At 38.2% G+C, this 23,862-nt stretch overlaps 2 protein-coding genes across 3 annotated transcripts; both read left to right on the top strand.

The window, feature by feature from the left end:
- The first annotated feature begins 3,083 nt into the window (after positions 1-3,083).
- On the top strand, positions 3,084-14,399 carry LOC106957133 (protein-serine O-palmitoleoyltransferase porcupine-like). 2 transcript variants are annotated; one of them, XM_015048378.1, is made up of 13 exons: positions 3,084-3,339; positions 4,666-4,802; positions 5,140-5,332; positions 6,512-6,555; positions 6,946-7,127; positions 7,223-7,353; positions 10,138-10,263; positions 10,380-10,480; positions 10,798-10,874; positions 11,753-11,816; positions 12,484-12,569; positions 13,386-13,496; positions 14,282-14,399. In XM_015048378.1, exons 2-13 carry the CDS (start codon positions 4,667-4,669, stop codon positions 14,378-14,380), a joined length of 1,350 nt encoding a protein of 449 aa, XP_014903864.1. In that variant the 5' UTR covers positions 3,084-3,339; position 4,666; the 3' UTR covers positions 14,381-14,399. The 2 variants fall into 2 exon arrangements, with proteins under 2 accessions (XP_014903864.1, XP_014903863.1); XM_015048377.1 differs by lacking the exon at positions 3,084-3,339 and having other exon boundaries at positions 4,613-4,802.
- Positions 14,400-16,147: 1,748 nt separating this feature from the next.
- Positions 16,148-23,612, top strand: suv39h1b (SUV39H1 histone lysine methyltransferase b). The gene is made up of 6 exons (XM_015048384.1): positions 16,148-16,256; positions 16,972-17,120; positions 17,901-18,560; positions 21,676-21,822; positions 22,764-22,893; positions 23,010-23,612. Exons 1-6 carry the CDS (start codon positions 16,211-16,213, stop codon positions 23,141-23,143), a joined length of 1,266 nt encoding a protein of 421 aa, XP_014903870.1. The 5' UTR covers positions 16,148-16,210; the 3' UTR covers positions 23,144-23,612.
- The last annotated feature ends 250 nt before the right edge of the window (positions 23,613-23,862 follow it).

Genomic DNA, 23,862 nt, shown 5'->3' with positions numbered 1-23,862 from the left:
CTGCCCCCTGCAGGTGTAAAGAAAAGATGCAGGCCTATCATGGTTGGGACTTCCCCTGCCCAGTCTGTGACGTCATGTCAGTATTTAAAGAGGCATCCTGCACTGGTCGGATGGGGTGCGGTGGAGAGAATAATGTCAGTAGAGACGGGATTACAGCCTGTTGTTTAAACATGCGTTAACGGCGGTGTGCAGTTTTCGAGAACATTTGGCTTACATTATAGAATTAGAATGAGAATTTATTGTTGTTCGTCAATGTACACATGTATGGCTTACCAACTCCAAAATAGTGCAAGTAGTCAAGGTAAGAATATAAACACAAATGTGGTGATAAGCATATAACTCTGATCACTTATGATGCTCTGTGTCGACCTTTCACCAGATGGAGACACAACTCAGTAACAGTTTGAGGGTTTGATGTTTAAAACTTAGAGTCAAACTGGATCTATACATTACTAGCCCATTTGCTTTTTTTTTTTTTTACTGTATACTTAAATTCTCCTTGAGTGGAAGTCACTTTTTTTTTTTTTTGGAAAGCTCCATCTCTCACCCCCCTTGATCTAACCAAGATGATCTTGTGTCAGATGACAGATAGCAGGTCTCTCTGGCTTTAAAGCAGGGGAAACTGCATGATCTTTGGGCCCCCTGGCTGTCTCCTGGGTCATTCAGTCAAATTCTATACACAAAGTCTCAATTGTTAATGGTTAAAGTGCTGTGTAAATAATATTCAACTGCCATAGCAAGAAAAAACATTTTGAAGTTAGAAAAATAAAACAATGCTAACCTCGCTTAAGCTGCTATGAGTTGTATCATCTGACTTCTCATAGCTGGTGGAGAGACCAAACCCATTCAAAGAACTTTCTTTAGTTCTATGAATTACAGAAAGGATTAAACAGGTTGAGCTTATAATAGGCGCCACAGATTAAGTTTGTTTTGGTTGCCTAGGCTTTATGGAGAGGGTTTTTCCAATCTGCACTCTTTATAGTCAGTCGGGTGGTCCTGTGCTGTCTCTTGAAATCTGTCTTACTGGAGCAACAGAAGCCAGAAGATGCAGTTTCAGGCATTTGGTGTCACATAGCCCTCTATGCCAATCCAACCCTGCTTTACAGCACAAAGAGTTTTCTCTGGTCATGGTGGCATGGCACCATGTCAGGCTGTTGCCATAAGTTTGGCTCTAAATTCCACATATTTCAGCCGAGTTTTCAGCTAAACTCACTACTTTCAATCAATAGGACTGCAGTCCAATATTTGATGGGCATGCCCTAATTCTTCCACAGTCTCCACTAGAAATCCTTAAAAAAATCAGTCCCAAGCCATTGACAATCATGACATTTGGTACACCTATGTATCTTGTCAGGACCTACAAAAAAACAACAACAAAAAAAAAAAACAATAAAAAAAACAGTCTCTTGGAGTCATGGTCCAAACCCCACAAGAGGTCAGCTATTTTGGATCAAAGCAACCATATTGTCTCTTTTACATGTTGTATATCAACAAAGTCCTCCTACAGCTTTTGAGGTGCAGGCTTCATAATCACTCAAAAGGTCAAAAGTTATCAAATTCTTTTGACTACATCAAAGCATGTTGGCATGGCCAAACCTTGACTCTTGAACCATTTGCCATAAAACATCAAGGTGAAATAACTTCCACACACAAGCTCCAAGCTGCCTGAGACTTTGGGTCTGTCATAACTGACCAGCACTCATCATATTCACATGGTCAGTTCATGACATCACCTTAGCCTTGCCTTCTTTGAACATGAAGTCTGCTGGTTCTCTTCCTTTAGTTCTATGATTCATACAGATTTACACCTGTGTTTATTGACATAGAACAATATGAGACTAATCCTTTTCTTAACACTGGCTGGTGGCTGTAGTGTCCTAGCGGACTGGTGCAGGAACGACATAAGAACATGATGACGCCAATGGGTTAGCGGTGCCGGTCGGCACTACAGGGCATTAAAATGAGATAGTATATCAATATAATGAGATAGTATGGCAATTTAATGAGATGACTATCTTATTATAAGGAGATAATGTCATTATAATTAGATAAAATCTCAATATAAACCAGAACAAAGAGGATATTAAGCTGTTGGAAGCATTATCTCAGTTGATGCCCCCCTTCAGGAAGGTTTTAGAGAAAAAACAGAACGCAAGACCAAATCTTGCTACACTGAAGATTAAAAAAAAGAGAGAAAACAGAATGTTAAAGGTGTAACTAACAGCAAAAGTGTAACTTTCAGGGAAGGAGGAGTTCAGTTCACATGTGGTCCAGATGCATAAAACGGGCTGAAATCCCCCTTTATTGAAGTCTCACAAATCAAAGTTTCACAAATCACAAACTAGGTTTTAAATATTCAGCTATTAGTTGAGAATAATCTAGTCCAGGTATGAAGAGTCTATCCACTCTTAAAACAAATGTGTTATATTTTTAACACTCTTAAGAGCAAATCCAGGCATGAAAAGCATCAACTGCTATAACTCCACATTCATCTTCCACAGCTTGGAGAAGGGGTGTGCGTTTGTGACAACTTGTCCATGTGATGAATCAGTGTGTGTGTAGTAGATCATTTAGAATCTGGCAGTGTGTTCCTTCTGAAAACAAGAGATTTTCTTCATGAACGTTGTGCCAAATACAGAAAGTTGTGTGTATTTTGGGAAAAAAAGTGTTTTCGAACTGCAATTTCAATATAAAGCAAAAATTGTCCTTGAAGTTTTGCAGAATTGCTTCAGGGGATTGTTGCATGAGATATATTTTGTGGTCAATGTGACTCAAGAACCAGTATGTGTGTGTAAACAATCGAGAAAAACTTCAATATTTTTTTCCCCCAGAAAACCCCTTTTACTGGCATATTGTATTGTTTCGAAGGCGAACATGCCACTCACAATATGGCGCTTGCGTTGACGCATAGACAGGGTCAACAAAACCAGTTATGTAGAAAACTCTAGCGCTAACAGAATGCGGCTTTTCACACCGCTTCACTTTCTCCTGCGCTGTCCGACACGTATCAAATAGGTGACTTTTCGTGACATCTCTTCTCCCAAAACATAAATGACGTCTTTCCTGTGGTGGAAAATCACGTTATTTCCGGTGAAGATTCGCACCATGATTTGGTGCAGATCCATAAACCCACGAAACATAAGTTCTTCCTTCTGCCGCAGCCATTCGGGATGCTCCGAAAAGGAGGCTTATGTCAAACTTGGATAAGTGTGAACGTAGACGAATATCTAACTGGTTAGGTTTCATCGAGACCACTGGGAACATCTGGTTTAATCTTGTGGTCGAGAGTTATCCCGTGTTTTAGGGGAAACCTTGGAGTTTCCCTTCTAGAAAAGAGAGGTGAGTCTTGTTTTTTTTCACCTCCAAACTTTATTTATAACGAACACGATATTGTTAATATCAGTGAATTACAAAAACAGTCGAGACTGATCTGACAAGGGCAGAACGCACAAAACATAGGAGAATCAAGGGTAGATACATGGAAATTATTGAGGATTAAAGTAATAGGAAAATAGGTTTAACAGGTTGTACAAGACCGCTACATAAAAACGGAAATCTTAAACACGGGGGCCTACAAAAATTCACTGTCTGCAAAACTTTCCAAATCTTTGAAGATTATATCGGTTTTACGTGAAATTCAAACTCTTATAAGTTAGAAGAAATTCTGAAAATCTAAAAATACATCTGTGAAGAAAGAATAGAAATAGAAGCTAAGTAGAAATAGAATAAAATGTATAACAACAAAATCAAATAAAGTCATTTTTTTTAAAGGAATAGCTTAGAAAACGGGTGCCCAAACTTTCTGAGACCAAGAGCTACTTTTTCCTCTCACCAGCTGTCCGAAAGCTGTGGCATGACACAAAGATATAAATGAAACTCTATTGACTTATTTTATATGCATCAGTTATAGCAGGCATATTGAAGTGACAGAAAAAAAATGCAGTTCTTTTTTCAGTGATACTCTGACACTGGGAGGAGGTTACTACTTTCTCATGGTCAATGCAGTAGGAGCTGGTTGCAAACCTGAGGCCAGCATGTGTCGATTAGTTATGGTAGATCTTCTGTGAATCTCTTTCTGTACATTTGTGAATATTGACACTGTTTTAGTTCCATAATAGCATACACATTTACATGCACATAAAGATAAAGAATAATAAATATGAGTCTTTCCAGTCTATTTTAGACTTCTTTATTGAAGTCATGTCACAGATGGACTCCAACTTTCTTCATCTTAACGAAAATGAAAACTCAGGTAATTTTATTTGGACAAAAGGATTTTCATGCAAGTCCTGAAATAATTCTTGGTTGGTACTTTATGTCCATTTCACTAGACAGTTGTAAAAACGGTGGTGTTGTCTTTTATTTTATTTTTTTCAGAAATAGAGCATTTATTCATTTCTGTACAGCACTTTGGTGAATCTAAATAAATTTGACATTATGTGGTCATATGGTGACATCATCTAAACCCCACCCCGTGAGAAAATAGTCACTTTTCTCACGAGGTGAAACTCCACCTCTGACCCACTTGACCTAATTAAGATTAACTTAATTAGGTCAGGTCAATTTCAGGTCAGGTTTAGGGTTTGGAAAAGTCAATGCAAAGTCTTTGTGAAGATGGAGTGGTAATATGTTTGTGTGCGATTTTGTGTGTGTGTTTGTGCGAAGGATGGACTTCAGCACCAGGCTAATGATGTGGCAGGAGCTGGCGGTGAGCTGTGGCTTCACTACGTTACATCAGAGCCTGCAGCAGGTGTGGCAGCTTCTTCTTCTCTGTCTCGTCTGCAGAGTCTGCTTCAGGCTAGGTTGGTATAACTGCTTCCTATGTTAATATTTGTATAATTACTCACATTTTACTTTTAATTTGCCGTTTCACACCTGTTCCTTTCCCCCCCCCTCTGTGTAACACATAAACAAGGACCCTTTGACATCCCATATTTATCATCTTGATTTGTCGTCTTGTTTCGGTTAAGACTGAAAAAAATGAAGGGAAAAATGCTCAACCAATACATCTTGCCTTAATTTGAGCAGCATTTTACAATTCTTTGTATTTAAATTATGTAACAAATCTAATGTCTGTAATCTCTATGAGTTATTTAGAATGCAGTCTTTTTTTAATGCTTTGCTGTTTCCATCACCCAGGAGTCTCATCAGCGGTGAAGCACGTCGCGTCCACATTGATCGGGATGTATGGCCTGTTCCTGTTCCTGGAGTTGCACATGGTGTGGGTGCTGCTGCTCAGCATCATCTGTTACCTCAGTCTCCTGCTCTGCAGACACTCTAGCAACAAAGGCCTCTTCCTCTCAGTGGTTATCCTCGTCTACCTTCTCATTGGGTGAGGGAACAGGGCACAAAACAACACAGTTTTTTTTTTTTTTTTATGGTTAAAACACTACTTGAGCTCTTTGTGCTTTAGTAGGAGCCGCAGCCGGTCACACCTGCCGAGTCTTTAACATTTAAATAAATCGGTAGACGTAAGATTGAAGGTGCTTGCTGCTGTGTCCCGAATCAGATGTTCTTTTACAGTGTTTATTTGTATTGCGCATTTAGAACAACAGCAGTTGACCAAAGTGGTTCATAATTACACCAACCATCACAACATAAAACACAGGCAAAAACAATAACAATAAAACACTGAGAGATATTAAACAACAGAAAACCAGCCGAATAGAAGAATCAGAAAGGCAGCAACTCAAGCTGTGTTAAAAGCCAGTGAGAACAGGTGTGTTTTGAAAAGAGATTTGAAAGAAGGACTTGAACATGTCCACATATTTGTGAGAACATTCCTAAGGAAAAAATAAATCTGGAAAATGTTCTCCATTCATCTTCCATGAACTGCATTTATATGCATCTTCAGTAAATCTGTGCTTATCTACTGTATCTCTCTCTCTCCCTCTCTAACTATCATGTAAGTTTTTCCTGACCAAGCGTAGTCTAATGCAGCCTGGAGCTGGGGGAGTGTTTCTACTCTGACATCCAGACCAGGTCAACAACTTTTACTCGGTGATGACTGGATTTGTGCTTGATGTCAGGGGTTAGGGCAGTAAGCGCTTAAGCTACTCGTACCTGCTGCTGCTTGCAGGAGAGCAAACTGCTTCCATCAAAATGAAATTCAACACATTAAAAAAAAACAACAAAAAAAACGCAGATATCATTGCTGCCTTGGCAGGTTTTTGCCATGTTTTTCTGTCTGTAGCTGAGTGAAGCTGACAGCCCACCCATGTGAAAGATTTCAGCAAATGGACCGAGTGGTTAGTGCTCCGTTTGTGCTGCTTTGGTTTCTGAGATATTAAAAAAATATTTTTTAGTTCATCCAGATGTTAATCGCTATTAAAATTGTCTTTTTTGCAGCTTTCTTTTATGAGATATTATAAATTAAGCTTTCAGCTGTTAGCATCCTTTCCTAAGGGCTAATTAGCTTTGCAGAAATAAAGTGTCTGAAGTTTAAAGTGCAATATGAAGGATAGAGATTACTTTGAAAGTTTGAAAGAATTGTCTTCTTGATTTATTTCAGAGAGTTGCATTTTTTTGACATGGGAACCTGGAATAAAATACGAGGTAAGTACAAAATGATTCATATCCGTGAGAAGTTCAGGTTCAAAGTGATTTGTCAATGTTGTCATGTTTCTTCTGACTGTAAGTGATAAAACTCAGAGCCACAGTCCAGAACTGAATCTCACAGAGAACGGGTGAGAAATGTACGTTTACAGTGATGGCAATGAGGCCTTCCAATCTCAAAGTAAAATAATAAACATTTTTCACATTATATTTGTCATTAACTTGTAAATACAATTCTAATTTCAACCTGACTTTCTGTTATTATAATATTGTCTTATTATAAGTAGACAGTTGAAAGAGTTTTTGCTAAATTGTGAAATATACCACAGGTTGTAAAACAGTTCGTTCTTGTGCGAAAGGAGGGTAATTATGACAGTGTGCTTGTGTCAGGTTCTCAGATGGTGGTGGCCATGAAGGTCATCTCGCTGGCCTTCGAGCTCGACAGAAGAAAAGACAACAACCTGCCATGCCCTGCTGAGTTCCTTGGCTATGTTTTCTTTGTGGGCACTGTTGTGTTTGGCCCATGGATCAGCTTGTCAAGTTACAAAAATGCACTTAATGGTCCAAAACTGGTGAGTTTTTTTTCTTTTTTTAAAATTCTTATTTACATCTGTGTTTTTGTTATTGATTGTCATAGTTGGTGATGACTGAATGGTTCATTTCTCAGAGCTACTTGTGGCTGTATAGTTCCCTCATCAGACTTGTAAAGAGTCAGATTTGTCTGCTGGTGTCGACCTGCATCGCTCCGTATCTTTTCCCTTTGTTCGTGCCGATATATGGGAACTCTGTCACACAAAAGTAAGTAATGCATTTATACAAATCCTGTTGTTTGTTTTTTTGTTTTTTTTTTCCAAAGCAATAGCCTTAAAAAATCTCTATTTTTTAAGGAACACTGTGTCTGTCTCTTTCTGCTTCCAAGATGCAATTGAACGGGGTAAGGCTTCAACATGACATATTCGATTGCATTTAATTTTCATTCAGTTTGACACTGTGACGACAAGACATCATTGTCCAAAGGAATCTCATTTCACAGTTTAGTGAAAAAATTTTAACAACAAAAAAAGTGTTGGTTGCCATGACAACTGCTGTGTGTGTGGAGTAAAGCTGACACACGGAGACAAAGAAAATAATATAAGTGGTTATTAGTTGTTCTTCACCTGTTTGTCAGCATAATGTTCCCTTTGCTCTGGTGCACTGTAATTTCTGAAAGTTCATTAAACTGTACCGGCTCTTTGATTTGTTGAACATCGCGATATAACAACCATCAAATAGGAAAAAATATCATAAAGTAGTTAACAAACCACATCTCCTTCAGCTGCAATTACCGGTATATAAATTTCAAGTAACTATCCAATATTAAAAAAATGAAATTTATTTAGTCCTCACTTGCAATTTCACAGAACTGACCAGAACCAAAGTATTTATAGATTTCTGTCAAGGGAGAAAACACATTTTACATATCCAAGTATTGGCAATTTTCTCAGCTTTATTTTAAGCCATATTTGATAGAAGTCGGATAAGAAATAAGGGCATCTTTTGTGACAGATTTGTTTCATCCTGCATCAGAATGGAATGGTTTTATGGACGATGCATAGTAATGGCGCCTGAAGTTGCTGTCCAATCCAGTCAGCAATCAATCAGTCAAGCATATTTGTGTGGCAAATTTCAGCAACACAGCAGTTCAAAGTGCTTCACATCATAAAAACACAAAAATACAAAGTCATAAAAGACACCATGTTGTTCCTTCTAGATTTCCCTTCTAGAAATGTTAACCTCCTTTGTGTCTCCTTATGGCTTTCCATTACTTTAACCAGAGCATCCTTCATTTCTAAGCTCAGTATCTCTGTCTTGACTACCTGTGCTTTGACTTTCATTGGCCCATCTTCGAGTTTGTTGATTTTCTCAGTGTTAGTGGATGTATTCCAGTAGATTTCACTTTTTAATGCCTTCAACTCAGTTTTTATGTCTTCTTTAATTTCTCTTTAATTTCTTCTTTTAATTGTTGAAAGTCTTGTTTGTTTTCATTTTGGAATTTGTGTAGTTCTATCTGTATAGCTTGTAGGAACAAGCTAACGTCTTGCTTGTGATGTTGCTGATCATCCATTTTTACTGGTGTGTTTTTACTGCGGAGGCCGCATAGTGGTGGCACAGCCAATTCATGTGAATTATGGGTACGTTAAGGGTAAAATTCCTTGTGCTCACTAGAGTTCTGGATGCACATTGTGTTACTTCTTGGTTTCCCTTCATGTTGTATTTTGGTAGTTTCACATTCCCCTATCCCTTGATATGTTGAGGTGGTTAGGCGTTGGGTCGTGGGTCTTCTTCCCCAGAGTCAAAGCTCCTCTGTGGGACTTCTTCATCTTCAGAGACCCTCTATGGGTCTCTCTCAACTCCAGTGTCTCTACATGGGTCTCCAGCGCCTCTATCTATGTGGGTCGTCTTCCCCAGCTCCATCGCCTCTATGTGTGTTAAAATCAGCTGAGTTGTATTCCCCAGGATTCAACGGGACTTTAAAGACCGTTAGCTGATGCTGGCCTGCAAGCTTCAAGCTCCTCTGATGCCAACCTTTAGAGAATTGGCTATGCCACATTTCTGCTGGCATAAAGCTCCTCCAGTGCCACAGTCCTGTGAGCCCCAAGTTTCTGTGGGTCCCAAACTCCTGCGCTGTTGGATCTTCAAACCTCTGGGTTCCACTGGCCGAAAGGTCAACCCCGAGGTCCTCTTCATGGGTTCCTCTGCCTTCACCGGCACCCTGTAGACTTCAAACTCCTTCGTCGCCGGCCTCCAGCCTCTCTGCTCCTGGGCAGCTCACTGTGGCCATTGTGAACTTAATAGAGCTCTAGTTTTGTCCTTCGAAGATCCCTTCCGCCCTCGTTGGTTGGGAAAGTTTTTTTTGTTTTGTTTCTGCTCCCCAGTATTTATACAACTTCTTCTCAGTCACTTGGTTCTTCCATTAAATCCTGTCACTTCCTCTTTCATCCTGCTGTCCTTCCTTCTGGATTCTTTGTGTTTTTTTTGTTCTGCTCCGTCTCACTACGTTCCCTATGATTTTTGTAAGTTTTTTTTCTTCATTTTTGTATAAAAGCTTCGTCACCTCGCCGTCTCTCCCTGACTGTATTTGGGTCGTCCACCAGACAACATGACAAGGCCTTACCCTAATATTAAAAAGAATCTTTATTTTACCAAAAATCAAGCCATTTCTCTGCTTGTTCCATTCCAGATTTCTATGTGTTTTCCTTCCTCTTTGGCATTTTACTGTAATGTCACAAATATTTACTCCTGCATTTTTTTTTGCATTTTTCACAACAACTACAAAAACAAACTGGACTATTAAAAGCACATAAAAAAAACCACTATTGGTGCTGGGGTTTACATTAGCATTATTTTTTGACAAATATTCTTTTGCGTTAGAATAGATGACCTGAGTGTTTTTCTTAACTGTTCTACTTCTGCAAAAACATTGTTTGAAATGAAAGTATTGTCAGATTTTCTGTGCTTCATTGAATTTATTTTAAGTTCAAAGTGCCAAGTGTTTGACGTTGAGGAAGAAGAAGGCCAGCTGAATATATGTGTGCCGTGCAGGTGGCTGCGTGCTTACGAGAATGCAGTGTCCTTCCACTTCAGTAATTACTTCGTGGGTCATCTCAGCGAAGGCACCAGCATGTTGGCAGGAGCAGGTTTCACGGAAGAAAAAGACAACATCCAATGGTAACTTTCACAAAGCTCAGCTGCTGGACTTATCTAACTTGCAGTGGAGTGTTTGTGAAAAGTCGAACTCGGTAGAATGTATTTATTTCGAATCACTCTTTGTACTTTTTATGCAGGAATATGAGGATAGTGAAGCCCCTGAGTGTGGAAATGCCTCGCTCCATGGTGCTGGTCGTGATATCATGGAACATCCCGATGTCTCAGTGGTTAAAAACCTGTGGGTCTTGGCGTCAATCACTCAGTATTACTAGATATTATTGTTGGAGTCAAACACACGCAACCTTTTTCAAACCAGTACAGTGGTGAATATGTTTGGCTTCATGGTTTAACTACCTTGATTTCGAAAGCTAATCAAGAGAGTTAATCTTTAATTAACTGTCTTGATCAAGGATTAAGATGGTTCTGATACTGCTGAATCGCTTAGTAGCATCTCATTTGTCTCAGAGTTAGAATTCACATCTCTTGGAAGACAAACAAAGAGCTGTATTTGTTAAATAATTAGTTTGAATGTGTTCTTTTCTCTGTCTTTCTCAGATGTGTTTAAGACCTCCGTGAAACTGGGAACCTTCCCTGCAATCCTTGTGACATACACAGCCAGCGCCCTCCTGCATGTCAGTCACAGAGGCATTTTTCTTCGTTCACAAGTGTCTGGTGTATGAGATGGACGAAACTAATTTCATACAAAAAGTTATGGACGTTTGTGTGTGTGTGTTTGTGTATGTGTGCACTGTACTGTAATTCCTTATACTTGAGGTTTTTGTCGTCTTACTGGGCTGGATAATTTTACTGGGATTGATGAGTTTAATTTGTTGCAAACGCAAAAGTCTTACAGGAAGGGCAAAAGTGTGTGAGACTGTAACACGGCCTCTCCATAAGCAGGAGCCTTCACTCTATGAATTAGAATATGAAATATTAAATACTTTCTGAAACAGTACATCATCTTTAACTCCAGTTTGATTCCTTTTGGATTAAAGAGTTAAAAACTGAAAGTTTCTTCGGCTTTAATTTTTATTTTGCATGTTAGCAGACCAGAAGACTTAAATTCAAACAGCTTCTGTTTGAATTTAAGTCTTCCATCCATCCATCCATCCATCCATCCATCCATCCATCCACCCACCCGTCCGTCCGTCCGTCCGTCCGTCCGTCCGTCCGTCCGTCCGTCCGTCCGTCCATCCATCCGTCCTTTCCTTGAAGGGTTTTTGGAAGTGGCAGGTGCCTATCTCCAGCGGTCAAAAGAAAACAAAAACTATCTTAATTGCAAGACTAAATTTAGTTGCAAGAAGGAAGTAAATATTGCTCTGCATCTTTCATTTCACTTCCTTTCTTATTTAGTTATTTTAACTGCTTGCTAGGCCTATATTGTCAATTGAAAAAAAAACATATATAAGAATGATAAAAATATAGAAGGATAATATAACTTCAGTCTATTTGCTTCTTCAAGGAAGTTGCTGAATAGTTGAAGCTGTTTATGTGCTGTTGTTTTCTTCAGGGCCTGAGTTTTCACCTGGGAGCTGTTCTGCTCACACTGGGATTCATCACATATGTTGAACACGGTACGTAATCAAAACTTTATGGCAGCCTCGTAAATGCAGGATACATTCATCTGAAATGAACTTCTGCATACAGGAAGAAATACTTGTACATGACACAAAGGCACTGTCAGGTTTTTGAGGTGCTTTGGGGTTTGTTTATGCTCCTTAGTCTGGTATTTTGATTAGATCAGCCTTGTTTCTATTTTAGTGCCATCTGCTCTCTCCCCTCAGACCTACGACCTGGTAGTCAGTTAATCCTTTGTTCCAGTATTCACACTCCCAGTATTTATTCATTGCTCTTTCATTCCTCCTTGTTGGTTCCTCTTGTTTACTTCCCTGTTCACCCTGCTGGCTTTTTGTTTCCTGATTCCTGAGTTTTTTTTTTTTTTGTTCTGCTCTGGTTCCCTGCATTCCCTGTGATTTTTGTACATTTTTGTTAAGCATTTTTATTAAACTTTCATCACCACTTGCTACTTCTGCCTCTCTGCTACATCAACATTCAACACCCTTCTATACTCAAATTTGTATTAAATGTAATAATTACTTCTAAGTATCTAAGTACATTTTTCCTCGATGTCCCTTTACCTCATATTCCTAAAGTCCAGCACTTTTCTTTTGCATAAATAAAATGCCATTTCCTTTTAGCTAATTGATGAATTAATGATTACCCTTTTTTGCCTGTTGTCAGTTCTGAGGAAGAAGCTTGCATACATCCTTAGTGCCTGCATTCTGTCCAGGCCCTGTGCGTCTGACTGCAGCCATCGACACAAGAAGGTGCGCTCCTACTGTTATTATTATTGCTGTTAAATTAACTAAAGAAAGCAGTTACATTTCTAAACATGCAGTGCTATCCATGCATTTTAACTAACTAACCAAAACAGGAAGAATATAATGTTGGTGCATTATACTGATGCATCAGTTTACCTTAAAAAAGATGATCAAATTACGGTGCTGGTGGTTTGACAGAATCAGCAACATTCTTTATTCATAGTGTGAGAAACACTTATTATCAAAAGCTTTTGTGTACACAGAATGAAAGCACAATAGTTAATCTTTTTAAATCATGTCAGTGACACTTTAAGTGTGAACATCACAAAGCCCTGAGAAGTTGTAGGCAGATCTGAAAAGGCATATGCGAGTTACTTACAAACTTGACTGACTAGCCCCTGTTGGTTATTCGTAAAACTGACCAAATGTATGTCAATGAAGTTACAAAAAAGAAATCTTAAAAAATATATATTGTTAAGTTTTCTAGAATTTACCAATTAGAAATAATTTTAGTATTTCTAACTAAAATAAAACAAGAGACGTTTGATCTGAGGAAGAGGAAAAAGAGTATAAAAATGTGTTTTATTTCTGGGTCCAACGGTATGCACACACAGAAGTATGTACTATGTTGTTTATAGCACTTAGACTTAGTTTACAGTTGGTGATATTTACGTTGCATATTAACAGCTCATGAAAAGTTCCCAGATGCTGGTATTGAACACAGATTCAGTACACTGGCACACTTTGGTTGTAGCTGTTTGGATTTTTACTGCTGAATTTCGAACATTGATTCTTATTTCCAGTTTCTGCTCTGCTCTTCAGACTGCCTGGGTGCTGTTGCTGAATCTAGTGTTCAGTTTGCTGGTCATCTTCCATCTCACCTACTTGGGCTCCATGTTTGATCCTGGATCTGATGAACAGGAAGTAGAAGAGGTAAACAATTCTGGTAGATTCGCATAGGATCTTGATGATGGTGATAAAGAAGAACAGTCTCATTATTTTGTTTCCATTTCTTTGTATTGTATTGTATTGTATTGTATTGTATTGTATTGTATTGTATTGTATTGTATTTATTTGTATAAGATCATCTCCAGGCACAGTGGATTTTCCCCTCACAATCTAGACAGATAACCTCCGTATTAACTTTTTCATAAAAGACAAGCTTTTAAGTTGCTTTAATAAATAAAGAACTTTTATGTAAAGATTGTATTTAGAAATTAGGAGAGTGGAACCGTGATTTTATATACAAGTCAGCTTTTTGTTAGCATACTTTAGAATTGCTGAGGGAATTGTTTTTGTTAGAAAACAAAAAAAAAATGTATTTTTTGTTTTCTATATTTAATGAAACGGTAGAACATGGAAACTTAGAGCAGACATCTCAGCCAGGACTGACCTCCACCCACGTTTTTGGAAGAGAATTCAATTTGTACATGCTGTTTTAGCAAAAGACCAAATAGTAACACGCCTGTCCTATCTTTCTAATTCTTAATGCCAATGCTCTGATATTGAGGGAAGAATATGCTGGCACATTTCACCCCAGCCTGTTTTTATGAAACTTCATACTCTGTGAGATCTACACTGAACACCAAGTCAATCAAGTGTCTTTACTCTTTTTCAGACATAATTGTACACAGAATGAAAGCACAATAGTTTTCTACACCTTGGAGAAGAAGGTTGAGATCCGAATTAAACCGTAATATTTGTTATTTCTGTTTAAGGGTTACGCAGCGATCCATACCATTCAGAGGTGGTCCGAGCTGAACTGGGCAAGCCACTGGGTCGTTTTTGCTTGCTGGATTTTCTATCGTTTAATTTAGTGATCTTGTTGTAGTAGATTAAAAAAAATCATCATTAAAACTATTTTACACAAAATATCTTGAATTTTGATATTTTTGTATCAATCTGCATCCATGTGAGTGAAATAAACTATAAAAACGAGGTTCTGTAATGAACATGAATTGTGTAGTTCACACCTAAACTCACGACACAAAGGCACTGTGGATTCATGAGTGCCTCTAAAGGGTACTGACCACAAAAACTTAACATACAAATATGTAAAGTTTTTAAAACTACTGTAAATATTAATGACCTAATCTTGCAAATCCTTCATCATGTTGTCACAGTTTATTTTCTTAAACTGGTCCTGTTCACTAACTGTTTGCATGTTTCTTTTATTATATTTTGGATATTTTTTTGCATAGTCCATGAGAATTTCTGTAAATGTTCAGAGTCTTTGTGACAGTGTAAACAATAAAAGTGTCCTGTGAAAGTGTTCATGTTCTTTTTTGCTCTTTAGTTAACTTTATTTATATAGAGCAATTTAATAATAATAATACATACATACATACATACATACAATTTTTAGAGCGCTTTTTAGGACATTTAAAGATGCTTTACAAGAGAAAAATAACACTCACACATATATACATAAACATACACATATAACAGTAACAATTGAAAAGGAGGCTGTGGTGGATAGGCGAGATTAAACAGGAAGGTCTTGAGTAATAATTTGAGGATACGTAGAGTCTGGAAGTCCATTTCTGCCACTGATACTTTTTTATTAAAAAAATCATCTCATCATACTGAGATAGATACTCTGAGATGCTGCATTTGCCCCCCAAAATTCTCTTAACAAATTAGAGTACAAATGGTACCAATTCTTCTCAAACATTTAGAATTAACTAAAAAAAGTAAGAAATTGACCAGAGTTTAATTTCTGTTACAATATATTGCATAAGAGTAGCACATTCTTCCAGTGGGTCATATTTGAAGAAACGGCATTTATGTAAATAGTCTTTACCTAATATAATCAGAATATTGTCACCATATTCGCTATTATCAAACTCAAGTTTGTATCAGAATCAATTTATATCTCAAGTTGTTTCAAATTATCAGTAATATAAGATCATATGTCTTGTCTTACTATATCCTGAAAAAGTAATGGGAAAAATCTAAGAGAAGTATAAACCCATTTTCAACAGTCAAGTTTGTTGTGTTTTATTCAGCATAAGCCAAAGATTTTATGCCAGGTGAGACCAGACACAAGTTCTATTCACTCATTCATTAAGAAATAAGTAGATTATTAGTTATGTGTAAAAAAAAGATTTAAAGCCCAATGATGCAGTGTAAAATACAAACTCATTTTGAAACAGATACAGTTACTACAAAGAGTCGGTCACTGTCCAGCGATGCGCTCCACCCAGCACATTGTACAGATGACGCAGGGTGAAGGAAGTAATGGAGCACATAGCACACTTTCTGCTTTCTGCCTCAGTCTGCACCCTCTCTAAAGGGAACTGACCTGTTATCAGTTTATCCAACAGACTGGGGGGCAGCAGTGTGTGTGGATTAAAGAGAGCTGGTGAAAAAGTATAAGTTTGTGATTGTTTCGTACTGCCATTCAACTATACTGACTGATTTGTCTTCCTCTGTTGAGCTGCGAGGTCGCTTCGGTACGACCAATAAACTTCCACTGGCTTGCTCTCAACCTACCTTTTCCTTCGTTTATCTCGAACGAGCCAATAGCAGAGCGTATTTCCTGTCCCTCTGCTTTTGCACCAATGATTTGGCTAAGAAATGCAGCTCGTCCAATCAGCAACTGCTAAGATCCGTGGTGGAGGGCGGTCTTAGCCACTGGCGTTTTAATGTATTTTGGCGGTTATGCGGAAAACATGGCGCAAATTTTGAAAGGTACTGTATCATGAATGTTGTTTAACTGTGTTTTCGGGATATCCTCATATTTGCTCGTTAGGAAGTCGTAATGTGAGAATTCTTGTTATTCTGCTAATCCACGGGTCGTCTTTGTGTCAGAACTTTACTGTCAACGTTGTTTTTGTTGTGCAGAGTATCTTCCTTATCGCGAGTGCTGGATTATTCAAATTACTTGCGCTTCTTCATGAATTCGGTTGTCAAGTTTTAATACGAGTTAAAATGTGTGTTTAGAGAAGCATGTTGCCATGTGTGTGGGATGTTGGTGTGGAAGATTGTTGTGAAAGGAAGAGGGACAGAACGGCCTGAGATAAAGGAGAGCTCCACGCGGGAAGCAGCGCCTTGAAAACGATTAAATGTCTGTGGATCTTTACTTAGACGTACCCGGGGTCACATTTAGACTTACAAGTTATATTTTGATCTGTTTTTGAAAATGAGTCAGTTAGCTCAGCCAGAACAGTAAAAACAAACATTTCTCCCAATCCTTTTCTAAATAATGAGCTGTGTGTTTTTTTTCTCTCTCTCTCTCTCCAAAAAGCCAACACTCTCTTGGATTATATGGACACATGTTCAAAAACATCAATAAATTATGTCCCAAGGGTTCTGTTATTGTTGTAATTTGCGCTTTTGAATTCCACTAAAACCTTGCATTTTGCGTTGCCGTCTGCATTTAAGTCCATCTTTTTGATTTTTGCAGATTGCTGCGTACCTTGCAAGATAACTTCGGATGAGCTAGAGGCGCTTTGCCGTGGGGAGAGGCTGTACTGTCAAGAGCTTAATGTCAACAGAGCCAATGTCAATGACTATGAAGTGGAGTTTCTCTGTGATTACAAGAGGACCAGGGAGGTATGGTATTATTATTTTAGCAATAAATATAACTAGTTCTGTACATTTTTCAGTTTTTTTTATGTCAAGAAATGAGATGCATTTTCTTAATATTTTTTTTTCATTAACTGATTTACAGAAGATATAGTTTAGCCGGGTTTTACTTATATATCCATTCTTTTTTTATTTCCCAGAAAACCAACACATGAAACTACAAATATTGTCTCAAGTTTCACCTGATTTATTGCTAAAGTGTCTTATCTTGTCCACACCTTTTGTTTTGAAACCAGTGTAGAAAAGCATACTGTCAGTTATTATGACAGTATGCTTTGACTGAGCTTAGCTATGCTGTAAAGCAGCAGTATCAAAAAACAAGTTATTAGAACAGTAAATAATTCAATATAAGTAATCTAAACTTGGAAAAAGTAGTGCTAAAATTGCACAATGTCTGTGTTTGCGTGCAAGTAGGCAAAAAACAAAACAAAACAAAACAAAAACTCTTGATTTCAATTTGTAAAATCTGTTTTCATTAGAGGACTGCTTTTTAAATACCCTTTAGAATGATAGAAACAAATTCTAATTGGATAAAATAATTAGAATTGTTTTATCCAATTAGACACCCTTAATTTATTAACTTTTTTTAAAACTGATTTGTTTATGTAAAGCGCCTCAAGACATTTGTTGTGAATTGACAGCACATAAATATACTGAAAATTGTAATTGAGTCATCTCTCTTTAACTTGGAGACGGATGTGCAGATCAGTTTTTGGGAGGACTATCTAAAGTTTTTGTGTGTTTCAGGGAGAAGAGTTCTACTTTGTTAAGTGGAAAGGCTTCTCAGAATCTGTCAATACGTGGGAACCCAAAAGGAACCTCAAATGTCCAAAACTCATGAAACTCTTCCACCTGGACCTGGATCAAATCCTGAAGCGCCAAAAGGGGCGTGGCCTCCCCAAGAGGTTGGATAAAGAAACTGTCTCGATCCTGATTCAGAAAGCCAAACTCCGTCAGAGTCTGCATCAGTGGGAAATCCATTTAAACAAGACTCGCAATCACCCGGGCCGCATTTTTGTCATAAACGAAGTGGACCTAGACGGCCCTCCAAAACACTTCACCTACATTAACAACTACAAAGTCGGTCCAGGCATCGTGATCAACGAAATGGCCGTCGGCTGCGAATGCACGGACTGCGTGAACGAGCCGGTGAATGGCTGCTGCCCGGGGGCCTCGCTCCATCGGATGGCCTACAACGACAGGGGTCAAGTACGGATCCGGCCGGGACAGCCCATCTACGAGTGCAACTCCAGATGCAGCTGCGGTCCCGACTGCGCCAACAGAGTGGTGCAGAAAGGCATCCAGTTCGACCTGTGCATCTTTAAGACGGAGAACGGCCGCGGCTGGGGCGTCCGCACGCTGCAGCACATCAAGAAGAACACATTTGTCATGGAGTATGTTGGAGAGGTGAGACCTGCTCAAATGTTGTTGTATTCTTTGAGTAAACTCGGGTTAAATTTTTTCTTAGGTAAACCTGTGCCCTGTGTGTTGCTCACTAAGTACAGCTTAGCTAATAATTATATTCCTGATGTGATGATGAAATTAAGCTATTCTAAAAAGAGCTGTTTTGTCAACAGATGTAGCTCAACAAAGCTAGGTTGGTGTTTAGTTTCCTGTTCGTGTTGCGGTGAGGAGACCTGCAGTGTTCTGCGCAATATGGAAAGCTTATTTATGTAAGGTCAGTGTTTCCCAACCCTGGTCATTGTGGCACACTGCCCTGCATGTCTTGGGTGTTTTCCTGCTTCAACACAGCAGAACTGCACTCATCTGAATCACATGTGTTTAAAACGGAGAAGCATCTACAACATGCAGGACACTGTGCGCCAAAGGGACCAAAGTGCTGTGCAGAATGCATAAAAACAATACAAATGCCATTATAAAGACACAAAAACATAAAACAGAGAAATAGAAAATAGTCTAAAAATACATTCCCATCCATGTAATAAAAGACTACGAAAATGATATCAACATCTTGCATGGTGTCGAAGGCCTCGACAAAGAAGAGTTTTAAGAAGGGATTAAAAATCAGTTCTCTGGTCACTTATTCCACATTTTAAGACCTGTCACAGCAAAGGCACGGTCCTTCCTAAGCTTCTGTTTTGTGTTGGACACAATGAGGAACAGCTGATCAGCAGGGAGCAGGAGGGCAGGATAATGGTGCAGTAAGAAGCAAAGTCCTGCAGGGCCTTAAAAACAAAAGATCTGCAAAATGAAAACAAAAGATCTGCAAAATGAATCAAATGTAGGTGAAGCCTATGGAACTAAATCAGTCTCAAATTTATATGTGTGCAATCAGATCCACAGGCCTACAACAACATTTGTAAGTGTACAACACAATTCACAAATGTGCATAACACAATGCATAAAGTGTGCACCTCAGGATCCACATATGTGCTGCAATTTCTCAAATTTAAATGGCCTGTTATTGTATCACGCTTTATCAAATCCAGAGGACCCCCAAAGTGCTTTACACTACATTTACACACTGGTGTCACCAGTGGTCAAATTTACAGGTTTCAAACTGACACGACACACAAATGAGCTGACACGTTCAAGGCTGTTGGTGACCTGGGATATCTGAGAGTTGTGATTGTAATGCTGTGTTGAAGGCAGTTGAAAGGCTTGGAGCGTCAACAGATTTAATAGAAATTACTCCGTCCTTTTGGCGTTGCCAAGTAGCATAAAACCATTGTAGTAAAGACATGCACTTCTGTCAAAGTTGCTGGACTCGACAAATGTTAACTTTGTAGGCTGCACTACTGAAATGTACCAATTTAGGTGAAAATGTTCTTTTCCTGGAAAAATGCAAATTCAGTGAAAACTAACGAGAGCAGTGCAACGGTTTAGCCTCCATCATGGGTCAGAGTACACCCACTGTGGTCCATTTTCTGTATGATAGGTTTTTTTTTTTTTTTGTTTTTGTTTTTTTTTTAGGCTTTTTTGGCTCTATGTGTCATAATTACAAAATAAGATCTCATAATTGCGAAATTTGGATCTCATAATTATGTGATACCTGAAAAGATGCCATTAATGTCCGTGTCACTCATAGCCTGGGACTTCCACAGAGAACCAGTGTTTAATTGATTTTTTATTTTCTGAGTAAGAACATATTAAAACCAACAATGTTCTACATTCATCAAACTCAATGTTTCCCTCAGAAAACTTACTAAGCCGCTAAGCCCAGTGGCAGGTTCTCCACCAGCTGCCCGCCATGTTTTTGTTAAAAAAATAAAATAAAAATGTTGACAGGAAATGTAAAAATATTACTGGGTAATTATGCTACTGGAAGACATTGTATTAAAATAACCTATTCAGAATAAAAACAAGGCTTAGCCTGGCGGCCGCACATTGTGACTCTTTGTGGAATGGCTATTTTCTTTCTGCACTGTAAGTCAGCATTATGTAGCCAATAATGTAACAAAATCTGACTTCAGAATAATACTGCATCATGTGATCAAAGCAAAATGTAAAAAAAAAAAAAAATCCTTGAGCATATTTTGTGATAGTTTAAGCCACATTATGCAATAACATTATTGCATAATGCAACAATTATTAAAAATGTAGAGATTGCTCTTTTTAAAAAGTGATAATGTAATGGCCTACTAAATGATCGCAACGGTTGATTATCGCACAAAAATTACACTATAATTACATGAGGCGGTTTTATTACATGTTGAAGCCAGATCGTATAATATTGTCTTAACATATATAACATTATTTTATTATGTAAATATTTATGTGTAGTAAATTTTCTTATTTCTGCTCAATTTGCATTAAATTTAGATTATGTACTTCTTTAATTTAATGTTAACAGAATCATTCTTGCTTGGCGTTTATTGATCAAAGTTTAAAATGTGTGATCTAAATCATGACCATTAGAAGCATTCATTAAGATGAACACAAACCGGCTTGAAATTGTTAAATGGTCCATATTATTACACTGTTATGTCTTTTTTTTTTTTTTTTCCCTCCTTGGGTGAACGCAACACCCTTCTGTACATTCACACCCACATCCACTGTGAACACCTTCTCTTATAGTTGTACATTAATATCGCACTTCAGAAAATGGTGCATTGTCTCATGACAAACCAGTGCTACTGCTCTTGTTACTTTTCTGGAAGGTTTTAAACCTTGGTATATTTCAGCAGTGCAGCCTAGAAAGCTAATAGTTGTAGAATCCACTTTGAGTGCATATCTTTAATATAGTGGTTTTGTGCTGCTGGACCAAGTTAAAATTACAGTATTTCCAATAAATCTGGAAATACTCAGATATGTGAGCTTTTCACCAGCCTTGAACGCATCATCCCATGCGGTAAGAAAGTCGAAAGCGCAGGCAAGCTGATCCATGCGCGCATGTCGAGCGATCCGTCTGCAGCTGGTGATTCAGGCACGCATATTTTGGGGATTTGCCCACTGTATTACTCTCGTGCAGTTTGCAACGTGTACATTTCAGATACTGTTTCCACACATGTGAATGTTGAGGCATTTATGCGTTGTGTTACATGTTCCATCGTTTCCTCAGATCATTACGACAGACGAAGCAGAGAAGAGGGGCCATTTCTACGACTGCCAGGGCTCTACGTACCTGTTTGACCTGGACTATGTGGAAGATGTTTACACTGTGGATGCAGCTCACTTAGGAAACATTTCCCACTTCGTCAATCACAGCGTAAGTGTCTGCAGAGTGCGTTCACTCCACAGTCCAAACATCTTTTAGTACTTCTGTCTGCCAAATGAATAACTATAAGTGAGTGCAAAGGGCATAATTAACAATTAGTAATTGAGATCAAAATTACTAAGTACCTGATTTGAATTAGACTTCCTCTGAATGTCTGCTTTACTCCTTCTAAAGTCGACAATCAGTTCTGTCCAAACCTCTACAACGCAGCTGCAACCGTGTCATGTACACAAATAAAATGCATACTCACTCGATTGCTGATTATTCCTTTATAGACAAAAAGCATCCTCCTCTCTTCACACAGAAGCTCGTTTTCAACAAATCTTTTTCTGTGGTCTGTTCTTTCTCCAATGTGTTTTTCTCTTGTTGCCCCCTGTCGCTACTCACTGTGACGTACTGTCACAGCTCTGCCTCAACCCAGTCTTCTTTAGGCAATGCGTAAATTCAGCAGTTTTCATAAAAAAATAAAAATTCGGTAAATAAATAGTACGACCGATAAAAAACCCTCACTTATATAAAAGTGGACAAATTGATTTTCTCTCGTCATTATAAGCATCTATGTTACTTCACATGTACTCTTTGTGCTTGTAAGGGTTATACGTAGCAGATTTAATGACAAATCAACTCATTAAATCTGTGGAGCGGATGTTCAATATGCCACTTAATTTTGCTTTTCTGTTCATGGCTGTCTTAGATTTTGAGATTTTCATTTTCGTTAGTCTTAAACCCTTTTAATGGTTGTTTCATAGTTTTAGCTGCTCAATGTTGAGGACAAGTTGCAGTTCAACTTTAATAGCCATTTACATAAAAATATGCAGTTTTTGTTGTTGTGTTTTTTTAAAGGTGCTGCGGTATGATTTTCTTAAAAATACATAAGGGCATTGCTTTTTATTCTTGTGATATTTGAGCCTGAGGATCTTTTCTTTTTGTAGTGTAACCCAAACCTGCAGGTCTTCAATGTGTTCATTGACAACATTGACGAGAGGCTTCCCAGAATCGCTTTATTTTCAACACGGGCGATTCGTGCTGGAGAAGAGCTGACGTTCGACTACAAGATGCAAAGTAAGTATCACTCACTTTTGTATATTCTCTTATAGATTTTTGAAGTCTGCTTTTACGGGGGGAAAAAACCAAAACCCTCCGACTTTCTATGTGAGCCTTGCTTTCTTTGTTTCTAGTTGATCCAGTGGACACAGAAAGTACCAAAATGGACTCCAGTTTCAGTCTAGCAGGACTCCCTACGTCACCAAAGAAAAGGATTCGAGTGGAGTGTCGCTGTGGATCAGAATCCTGTCGAAAGTATCTGTTTTGACAGAGGACTGCAAAGGAAGTTGCCTTAAAACAAAGAAATGACAGCTGGAGTTAAAGTTTTTTTTTTTTTCTAATAGACCACTGTCTACTTCTGATATTTTCACATGGAAAAGTTTTAATACATACAGTGGTGTAGTTGTTTTCCACCATAAACTCCAGCTTCTGCTGTTAAATTTTGATTCTGCTTTAGTCTGCCTGTACAACTGAGTATTTTAAACCCTGCTTTAAAACGCAGTTTTACAGACTGTCAGCCTTAACAGCATTTATAAATGTTCTTCTGAGAGCAGTGACGGAAACCAAATGAAACAAAGATGAATTTCATTCCATCTGTTACGCTGCAGCTGTTTTGATTTTGGCATTTATCAACAGAATTGCTGAAGGGTAAATTCACAAGTCGTTGGAAGCTCTTATATTTGTGCTTGAAATGTGTTTGGACTTTAGATTGACATTAAATTTAAGTCATAACTGAAATGTTTTTGGTTTTTATAGCGCTCTCACAGGTTTAGACAAATTGACATTTCTCCTTCCTAAGAGCAGTGAGGAACAATGAAGGAAAACCTACAAGAAAGAACAATGGAGAAGTTAAACAGAAAGTATTTGTATGTGGAACAATTCAGAAAAATGTATGATTTACAATTTTAGGACATTGTGGACTCACCAAGTCTGTGGAATCAGAGGAATCAATATTCTATAATGACAAAATCTTTGTCATTATAGAAT

The sequence above is a fragment of the Poecilia latipinna genome, unplaced genomic scaffold (assembly GCF_001443285.1).
Source record: "Poecilia latipinna isolate Pla-1442-1.1 unplaced genomic scaffold, P_latipinna-1.0 Scaffold877, whole genome shotgun sequence".
Taxonomy (NCBI): domain Eukaryota; kingdom Metazoa; phylum Chordata; class Actinopteri; order Cyprinodontiformes; family Poeciliidae; genus Poecilia; species Poecilia latipinna.
This window is presented reverse-complemented; position numbering and strand designations above follow the sequence as displayed.

Coding starts and splice junctions, on each gene's coding strand:
- LOC106957133 (XM_015048377.1), top strand. CDS start 4,628: ATGTTTGTGTGCGATTTTGTGTGTGTGTTTGTGCGAAGGATGGACTTC. Junction 5,333..6,511: donor CTCGTCTACCTTCTCATTGG/GTGAGGGAACAG, acceptor GATTTATTTCAG/AGAGTTGCATTTTTTTGACA. Junction 13,497..14,281: donor ATGAACAGGAAGTAGAAGAG/GTAAACAATTCT, acceptor TTTCTGTTTAAG/GGTTACGCAGCGATCCATAC.
- suv39h1b (XM_015048384.1), top strand. CDS start 16,211: ATGTATTTTGGCGGTTATGCGGAAAACATGGCGCAAATTTTGAAAG. Junction 16,257..16,971: donor CATGGCGCAAATTTTGAAAG/GTACTGTATCAT, acceptor TGATTTTTGCAG/ATTGCTGCGTACCTTGCAAG. Junction 22,894..23,009: donor GTTCGACTACAAGATGCAAA/GTAAGTATCACT, acceptor CTTTGTTTCTAG/TTGATCCAGTGGACACAGAA.